General features: G+C 34.5%; 2 protein-coding genes across 5 annotated transcripts; one reads left to right on the forward strand and one right to left on the reverse strand.

Moving 5' to 3' along the window:
* Window positions 1-853: 853 nt before the first annotated feature.
* On the forward strand, window positions 854-3815 carry LOC108467016 (uncharacterized). Of its 3 annotated transcripts, XM_017767453.2 has the most exons (4): window positions 854-1194; window positions 2061-2196; window positions 2357-2753; window positions 3420-3815. In XM_017767453.2, exons 3-4 carry the CDS (start codon window positions 2469-2471, stop codon window positions 3561-3563), a joined length of 429 nt encoding a protein of 142 aa, XP_017622942.1. In that variant the 5' UTR covers window positions 854-1194; window positions 2061-2196; window positions 2357-2468; the 3' UTR covers window positions 3564-3815. The 3 variants fall into 3 exon arrangements, with proteins under 3 accessions (XP_017622942.1, XP_017622944.1, XP_017622943.1); XM_017767455.2 differs by lacking the exon at window positions 2061-2196; XM_017767454.2 differs by lacking the exon at window positions 854-1194 and having other exon boundaries at window positions 1231-2196.
* Window positions 3816-3938: 123 nt separating this feature from the next.
* Window positions 3939-9357, reverse strand: LOC108467015 (MACPF domain-containing protein At4g24290-like). 2 transcript variants are annotated; one of them, XM_053025130.1, is made up of 8 exons: window positions 8822-9357; window positions 8050-8326; window positions 7615-7853; window positions 7152-7353; window positions 6427-6495; window positions 6133-6319; window positions 5435-5601; window positions 3939-4948 (listed from the first exon to the last, which is right to left on the reverse strand). In XM_053025130.1, exons 2-8 carry the CDS (start codon window positions 8308-8310, stop codon window positions 4262-4264), a joined length of 1812 nt encoding a protein of 603 aa, XP_052881090.1. In that variant the 5' UTR covers window positions 8311-8326; window positions 8822-9357; the 3' UTR covers window positions 3939-4261. The 2 variants fall into 2 exon arrangements, with proteins under 2 accessions (XP_052881090.1, XP_052881091.1); XM_053025131.1 differs by having other exon boundaries at window positions 9205-9352.
* Between the last annotated feature and the right edge of the window lie 471 nt (window positions 9358-9828).

The raw sequence follows: 9828 nt of genomic DNA on the forward strand, positions 1-9828 counted from the left end.
TTGGTTTGAAGGATGGACGAAGTTGTATGTTGTTGGAAACTTGAAAATCACATGTAAATTCTTTGCTCTTTTGCATTTAATATATTTATTTATTTTATTGGTAAAATTGTTGGAAAAGGAAAAAGGTCGGCTGACCTGGCTATGAAAATAAAAAGAATTGACGGAGATAAATAACAGCTTTGGTTTTTCCAAGACATGCTTCAGTGTGCTTTCCTTTTCAAAGGGGTCCTCTTGTCTTATATGGGAATGGGAAACAGTGATCTTTTAGAAATGTGTATTTACGCCTCATTATGAAATTGGCTTTTTTTTTTTTATGTATAATTGTAATTGTTATCGCAAAAATTCCATTTGAATGAATGTCGATTGTATATAAAATATATAAGGATATATTCCAATTTTAAATATATTTTACTTGTTTAATAAAAATTAAAAAAGGGATAAAGCTACTGTCTTTTGATATTATTATTATTTTTATCTTTTCTAGAACTCTGGAATGAATATTTGCTCCCTATTACTCTCCTCCTAGACGACTAAAACCTCAGTGTAAAAAAAAATAAAAAATCTTGTTTCTGTTAAGCTTTTTGTTATTAATTGAGATGTCATTATCTATGAACTATAATACTAGAAGATTATAACTTGTTTTAAATCCAAAAACTTTATGAAATTATCTTATTTTTGGTTAGGCCTTAGATAAGCTTTCACATCATTGTCAGACATTTTGATTATCTTGTTTGACAAAGAGTCCTTACTTAGGTAACTGTTTCTTTTTCAAGGGTCCTCATTATTTCTGCTGTAAGTAATTATTGCTTCAAGTTTTTTTCTTTCTTTCTTTTTCATTCTTTTTCTAGTTATATGAATTCTAAGCTTCATGGAAGAAACAATAAGAAAGCGATGTTGGTATGTTGAAGAAAATAAAAATAAAAATAGATTCTTCCATTTTTACAAAATAATAGAGGTAATTTTGTAAGTTGTTAGCTTTAGTGTTTCTGACCAAAGTGACGGGTTCCTCTCAGAGTCACCTCACCAGGTTTTGCTTTAAAAACTTTAAAAGAAAATATATATGAGGAATAATAATTGTGGTCTAAATCACCCCTTCCCCCTTTTTTTTCAAGCTCTTTGCTTTAAGCCACGGTCCTTTTTTCTTTCAACTCTAGAATCATGACATATCTGCCACTGCATATGCTTGGTTGTAAGGTATCCCAACATTACATCTCCCTCTCAATCACCTCTTTTCTTCCTAAACTTTCAAGTCAATTCTTGTTCTTCTTTTTCATGTGCTTTCTACCCTGTTTGTTCTTCTTGTGTTTGCAGCTTCTTCTTTTCTAGAAAAATTGATACTATAATCAATTGTATATGACATATTAACAGATAGTTTAACCTTGCATGAGTCTTTATCTTTTTTTTTATTTGGTTTATTTGGAGATTATGGTAGATTTGGCTATTTGGCTATCTTTCCCATGATTATGTTGGACAGACATAAATGATACATAGTAGATCTTTGCAGCCTACCTCGTGTAACCTCCTCAAATATTATGTACTAATTCTTAATGATAGTTATAATCAGTGAAAACTTGGTTAAATATTAGTTAGTGGAAACAATTATTAATCTTTGAACTCTTTTTTTTTTTTTACCTTCGAAACTGCTGTTAATAATTATAATTATATTGGAGATATTGAAAAATGATGGCTTGGTATCATCCTATTAGGACCCAGATTTAAATAAATTCAGAATTCCCAACATAACATCTAAATTCAGCAACTAAAAAGTGACAAAGTTTGAAAAAAGGAAACCAATAGGCCATTCTTTTTCTAAGGGTCTCCAGACAAGAAGGCCAATGCTCTTTATTCCTTTAGGTTTGCTTGTTGGGACAAGGTATAGTATTGATTAAGCTAGGCATCATCAGGATCATGTACCATCATTCCAATTCAAGAAAAAGTGTACTGCTGGGATTATCATATAACTTTGTCTTTACATTTGCAATTGGGTATAAAGCTAGCTGGTCTCAGCCTCGTCTTAGTTTCATTTACAAATGGTGGCTGTGGCTGCCTTATTTTTCCAGGGCAGTGTTAAGAGGTGTATAGGATGGGAGGGATAAGTTGATGTTTGCAGCTCTTAATTCCAAGTACCAAAACCCAAGTTTTTATAACTCGTTTCAAGAATCTCATTAAAAAACTCTGCTGGTTTTTCCTCTCTTGGTAAGTACCTACTGATAAGTTTATTTTCATTTGTAATGATGCGCCATTGGGATTCTAATCACTGTCTTTCATCATACGTCTATGATTTCTTGGATTCAAAACTATGTTAGTTTCTGTGTATTAAGGATTCTTAATGATTGCCTTTGTCAATCTTTTACAGAGACTATGTCGAGCCATTAATGAGGAAGGGCATTTTCTGAGAAGAATAACCTGCAACTACTACTAAACCTGCTTTATTTCACAAGTACTGTTTGTTCCTACAAAAACGAGCCATGAATGAGTTTGGAACTGGAAGGTCAGTGCCATGGAACATATACCCAAGTTCAGATCCGACTCCATCTCAACCAGTAGTTGATAAGGAAACTCCATTGAAAAACTTGGGGACATCCATGAATGCCATTTCTTTTGGCTTTGTTGCTACTGCCATCTTGATATCAATGTTTGTTATCATGGCCATCTTTGAACACCTTTTTCAGCCAAATCCTGCTTTTTCTTCCCCCAATCAAGACGGTGCTGTTGGATCTGGCGCAGCTGAAAAAGTCGGGAATCCACAAAGAGTAAGCTTCTATCTCTTCAGGCTGTAAAGTTGTAATATACCCCATGGTAAAAATACCGTATAAGTCATTAGGAGTCAGATTATATTTTGCTTCCTTAAAACATGAGCAAATTCGTCTCCATACAATAGCTTTCACCTCAAAATGAGATGCATCAATTCTAATTGTTTAGTTATTCTGTCAATCATGCTAGTTTTTAATACTAAAAATGGACAGTTTTTTAACAAAAAAGATTAACTTGTTTTTTTTTTATATAACATATAAAGGTTAATTTGCCCACTTTTTGAATAAAGGGAGAAAATGCAATATGAGTCTTACTACAATGACTTTCATGGTACTTTTACATACCCCAGTTTCCTTTCTCTTTTTGTTTTGCATTGTCTGCATGCTTTTTTGGCAGCATTCCTTTAAGAACAAGGGAACTTCAAACAGATAATCGTCCTCTAAGCTAAAAACCCTTTGGCCCTCTGAATGGCTTACCAATTTCTCAGAGCTAGGATGAGAACCACACTAAGGAAATGCAGCCTGTAAATTCTGGTCACCTTGTATATAATATGTCTGGTTATGGAAGAATGATATAAAAGTAAAACATATATTGTATGTCTAAAACATGCTCTATATTTTTCATTCAATGTTGAAACAGGTGTTTGATGAATGTTGTGATGGCAGGTATCGACATCATATGCAACTGATTTGTCAGTAGTGATGCCAGGAGAACAACATCCTACCTATATAGCTCAACTTGCTCCCCTCCCTTGCCCAAGGGAAGGCATCTATTGGCCTCCCCATGAACATAATTTTGTATATCCTTAAACATACATCATCCATGAATGATGCATGTATATTTATCAGCAATCAACCTTCCCTTCTTCGATACTATTTATCCAATGAAATATTATTACATCTTGAAGCTGGTTTGCGAGCCCTCATTTTTGGAGCAAATCTGTCAAATATCACAGATGACCTATTTGGCAAATGCAAATTCCTCTGTTACAAATTTAGAGCTTATTGCTAGAAAGTTTTCATTGGTATTATGTTTCAATTGAACAATCCTTGCATCAAAAATTTTATATCATGTATTGATGTTTTAATCTCAATTTTTGACAACTGAGACAGATAAAGAATCCAGACCTCCAAAATAAGCAAGATAAATTACATGCAATTTAATTAGCTATAGTGTCAAAAGGATTATTATTCTACATGCAAAGGAAACAATCCCTTGCAAATCATAATCATCATTGAGCATGAAACTTGAAGAATTTATATTAGAAACAAGCAATGATAAAATTTACATTACAAGAAATGCAACTTGAAGAATTTATATCTCCTAAGCTCTTTAACCTCCCTTCCATTCACCCATTCCCATTAAGTTTATCCCTGTAAATATGACTTGTTATGTTTCCACTCCCCACTCCCCATTCTCTATACTCATCTTCAGTAACTTTTTTCTATTAATATCTACTAACATAGCGGGCAAAGAAAGCAAGGTGATAAGTGGAAGGGAAAATCTGCTAGTGCTCATCAATGTCATCTTCATCAGGTAATATTGCAGTCAGTAAAGAATACTTTACCAGGAGAGAGATCCTTCCCTTCTTGACGACTAATCTTGCCCCAGAAACAACCCAATATCCAGGAACCTCTTGTGGTCCTCTTGTTATCTCTGTTGTATCAACAAATTTCAAAAGCTTAGGAGCTTGAACAGGTACAGGAGGGCCTCCCGGGTAAACAGCGGAGTTTATATTCACATCAGCTGGCCCTGGAGGTGGTTTCTGAACTGTTGTGAAGTGATGACTAATTAGTGTGGATATGAGTCCAGACTTAGGTGCCAACCGAGGTGATCCATCCCATTCTGGATGCTTAATAGACATCGCTCCCAAGACAGTCGAGAAGCGTAGCCGTAAAAAGAGAATATTTTTAAAACCATGATTCTCAACCTGCAACTGGGCTCCGGTTACAATTGAGAGTTCCTCCTCAGATTCAATGGGAGCAGTGCATACGTGAGAGTAGTTCTTCCAATAAACTCTCTCATAGTAGTTACGATCATGAGACTCTTGGCAGAAGTTCCCTTTTGGATCATCTACAAGTTGGAATATTTTTGGAAGGGAGGAAAGGTGCTGCAAGTGGATGGCCAAGCGGTTGCTCCTTTTACCTTCTAGATATAGACGGAGGCCAGTCACAGGCCTCTTACCCACATCAACCTGTCATTAAATTATATAACTTAAAATTAGCTATAGAGCAAAGACTCCCAAAATAGGTTTGCGCTCAATGATCCGAGTGTTAATATCAGCTTCCAACTTTAAATCCACACTATGTGACAAAGTATAATTATGCACTCTTCAGGAGACCAAAAGAAGACGATGTCTAAGATAAAGTACTACTTATATTAGTTCCCTAGGAGCATTTTCTTTGATGGAACTATAGATAAATCTTATCTTGCTACAAAATGCTATTTCCATTTTAACATACAGTCGTTAGGGCACAGAGTTTTTAAAGTTAAAATGCTGAAGAGACTCTAGTGAACATCTATAAATCCAACACCAGCATACCAATATGTTTTGAAGTTTATGTAGCTGAAGGGCTAATAAAAACTACTCAAACACATACATGCATAAACCTACACGGTCAAATACTCAATGCACACAAACAAAAGCCAGAAAAAATTTCAAATTTAGAAGATTTTCTACCGGAGTAGTATTCACAAAAAGCTTGGGCCCCATGAAGCTGAACTGCAAAGAGGCAGTGCTTTGTTGCTTTCGCTGTGGACCAAGAGGAAGTTCACTGAACACTGGGGCCCACTGTCTTGGAAGCTGAAATTCCAGAAACTGGTGGAGCTCTTCAACTGGTGGTTTATCTGTAAGAGCAATAGCTTACGGATGAAATATGTGTAGACTATTCGCTATAAAATAAGTATCAATTGCAGCAGTAAGGCAAGATGAATGAAAATGAGGTCCAACAACAAATTCTCATTGTTTCATGACAAACTCTATGAAAAGCTAGAAATACCTATCAATTATTTGGTTCCAAATGTCTCTCAACTCAAGCACCGCTAGTTAATGATATCATGATAACAAAACTGGTACTTACTAACAGCTTATGATAATTTAACAAAGGCTTTAATAAAAATAAGCTCATAACTCTTGTATTGGTTGCTTTATATTATATGATAATAAGTTGATTAGCGAACTTATAGTCTCAGTATAACAAATTATTAGATTTTAAAAAAAAAAGAAAAAAAGAAAAACCCAGAAGTATGAGGCATGCTTCTTTCAGAAAATAATAAGTATGAGGCATGTTCAGAGAAGAGGAGATACAATAACTTGAAGCAGTAAAAGAAAATAAGAAAAGCATTAGGTAGACATAACGAACTATAGATCTTGCTTACATCGCAAATATAGGTTTATGGCATGGCTCAGAAATCCACTACCAGGAACTCCATTCAATAGGGAAGTAATAGGGATAAAGGACATTGAGATTACATCAGGCTCTGACTGAACTGTCTGTAACCAGTCATTATGGGAAAGGTTTCTATTATCATTTCCACCCCTCCTTTTGTAAATGCTTATAATATCCTGCAATTTTTAGGTAATTATTAACATCTATATCGGGAATGAAACTTAAACCTTTATCAAGGAGCTTTAACTATTAAGCAAACGACACCATATGAAAGAAAACAAACCTCTTTCTGTGCATATGAACTTGATGGACTGTTACTAGCAAACCTTAGCCGCTGCTCCCTAATTTCAAACTGAAACGGAAATAATTAGATTAGATACCTCCCCAGGGTTTTGGGGGGGGGGGGGACCACACAAATTATGCCAACTGTTTACTATAACGATGATTGACAGATAAATTAAAATAAATACGGTTTTAACACCAAAGGAGGCAGCAGATCAGAAATATGAAGAATAGCCATAATTTCTCTATTCCATAGAGATTAAATAATCTCTAGTATTGAAAGGCCAGCAATCAAAGCATAGAGTACCAAAGCAATCAAATTAAAAAAAGAAACTGCCAACCTAGATGAAAGGCCTAGAAAATAACACTGTCGTGATAAAACTGTGGCAAAGCCTGGTGTAAAACCTAAACATTCAAAACAGTAGCAGACTTTTGGTCTTCTCTGGCAAATATTTAGCTGGTATCACACTAGCAATCATATAATACTAATGTGATACCGGGTTGTCGTTTTAGTATGTTAAGACGCTTCTCAACACAAATTTTGGCAACAATATGCAACAACCTGCAGCAACTTCCAATTAACACACTTCTTGTTAGGTCAATCATGGAGATTGTACACTGTTCTAAAAGAATATTGATTTCATTTCATCTCAACAAGAAGCATGATTTATCTAGATATGCAGCAATAGGTTAGACAAAAAAAATCAAAACAGTTCTATTGAAAACCTTGTCACTCTGGAAGACTTGCTCAGGCGCCAAGTTATAATGTCCACTGGCATCTAAAAACCTTTTATCAGCCATATCCTTCAATCTTTTCTGGATATCAGCAGGTTGAAGAGTAGATGAATGCTGCTGTTTTATGTAAATAACATCCTTCCCTCCCATCTTCACACCAACAATTATATGGGTTCCATAAGTGTCAATAAACCTGGGATGTCATAAATATACATATCAAACTCAAATGCGATACATCAGAGAGTAAATAACATTAAACAAAGCAGGCAATAGAAATCAGAAAATGCATAGCCATCAATAAAAGAAATAAAAGAAAGTTGATCATTGAATTATTCTCCAAGTGATGACAGAACTCAAAGAGAGGGAGCGAGAAACACACATTGGCTGGAGCCAATTCATTGCATAAGGAAGAAAAGGCCCCCTACATGCAAAGGTCTTATTTATGGCAATTCACCTTGCTAATGCTGCTGGCTCCCATGTAGATGGGACTGCTTTCTTGACATGATCTCGTAGCACAATTTGAGATTTCTCCAGTGCAACTGAGTAGAGGGTGATGAAAACCCCATCAAAAGCAAGTGTCTTGGTATTAGCAGCATCTTTTTGCCAACAACCAGAGAATTCAAACATGGAATTGAAGTGGCCTGAAGGTATTTTTCCAGTCAAAGATATTTCTTGGTTGAATTGCTCTGACATCTGGAGAAAGTAAAACAAAAGAAATGATTTAAAAAAAGCACTCTCATGACAGATAAAAGAGTATGAAAACATAACCAATTTACCACATGACTAGCAATTCTCATATACCTTCACAGGATTTGACTCATGCTACAACAATTGAACTAGTGATACATATATGGATACAGATAGCATTGAACAAACAATACACTATTACCTGCTGGAAGGAGAGGACATCAGACCTGAACCGCGTGCGCTCTCCTTTATCACATTTTATTGACTTGGACACATTGGGTATTGAAATTCCACCAGGTAAAACAATCTCATGGCGTCCATCTTCATGAATCTCAATAAGACATGAATCTTTTGAATTCCCTTTACAGTACTTCAGCCGAAGATCCATTCCAATATCATATCCACATCCAATGGACCCTATGGCAATCTCAGCCGCCTTTAGAGCTGTACTCTTAAGCGCCATTGCTCAGTGCATCACTCTTTTTCACCAAATTTGGAACCAAATTCACACGAGATTCAATTATTCAAACCAAACACAGTACACTCCAAATAAAGCAACATTGTTTCAATCATTTACACAAATAAAACTAATCCAAATTCTACAAATAGCTGAACGTGTAAAAACAGAACAAAAATCATCATATACAAAATTTTTTTTTAAAGTATATATTACTACAACAGAACAGATAAGAAGTTCATAAATAGCTCAAATACTGAAATTTATATATAAAGAACGGCAATTTTCATAATCTTTCCAGAAACAATCACAACCAAAACCAGTTTAGCTCACTTTAAGAAGCAAATTAGCCACTTTTCAGAAATTAACAACATTCAATCAAAACCCAGATATTGTTCAGACTGAACAAACACACCCCAAAAAGCTGGATCCTAAAACTTAAAAAGGACCAAAAATAGTTTTCTAAAGAAAACTTGTAGCTCATATTAGACAAAAAAAAAAGAATAAGAGTTCGTACATTTTACGCAGGTCAAAAACTAAAGTGGGAATCTTTCTAAGAGCAGATTTTGAAGCTGGAGGAAACCGATAAAAGTGAAGCTCAAACAATTTGAAGCCGAAACGCCAATCCTTTGGTTCGATTTCGATGTGTCTTGAAACTCCCAAGATTTTCAGGTTTGGAAATTCCAAGAACGAAACTTGAATGGAGAGAAGGATAAAAAAAGGTTCCTTGATGAAGAAGTGTAAACAATAATAATAATAAAAACAAGTGAACTTAAAAAATAAAAATAAAAAATAAAGAGAAAGGGCGAAACCCTAAGAAGGGGGATGGTTTGAGAGAGACAGAGGTTAGTAAAAATAGGTTTGACTAAGAAAAAAAAATTCTAGCATTGACATATATACATGTGTGAGAGTTGTTGAGCGTGAGAGTCCCTCAAACATTAACTCCAGTTTTTGATTGAAAAACCAAAAAAAGGAAAGTCAAAGGTGCTGCTTTCAATGCTTGGCCCTGCCTTCCATTAACTTCCCACCGCTTTTACACCATTAATATATTCATTCCCTTAATTTGTCTTAACTAATCATTAATCAACCAACTTGCATTTTTTAAATTAATATATCCTTTTAAATTTCTTTCCATATCAATTAACTTCAATGATTTTTACAATAATTTTAAAAAAAGTATTGGTAAATTTTATTAAACTCATTTTTTTATATAGAGATTAAAATACTATAAGTAGGGTACTTAACTTTGTGCCAAGTTATTGATTTATAATTTAAAGTTAAGAATTTGAATTCCAATTTGTACGGGTTAATTAGCCAAAAAGGCTGATTTTGAAAGTTTACGAACCCTTTTTTTCTTATATTTACGTACGCCTTTTTGTTTAACGGTATGGTAATTTGTTTTTCAAACCGCTAAAAACAGTTAATTTATTTGCTATATAAATCTAAGTCATCTTATTTCTTTTGTATTTAAATCCAATTCTCTCAACTATTTAGTTCTTAAATTTTCACTCAATGTCTCTCAAA

Source organism: Gossypium arboreum, chromosome 2 (genome assembly GCF_025698485.1).
Source record: "Gossypium arboreum isolate Shixiya-1 chromosome 2, ASM2569848v2, whole genome shotgun sequence".
NCBI lineage: Eukaryota > Viridiplantae > Streptophyta > Magnoliopsida > Malvales > Malvaceae > Gossypium > Gossypium arboreum.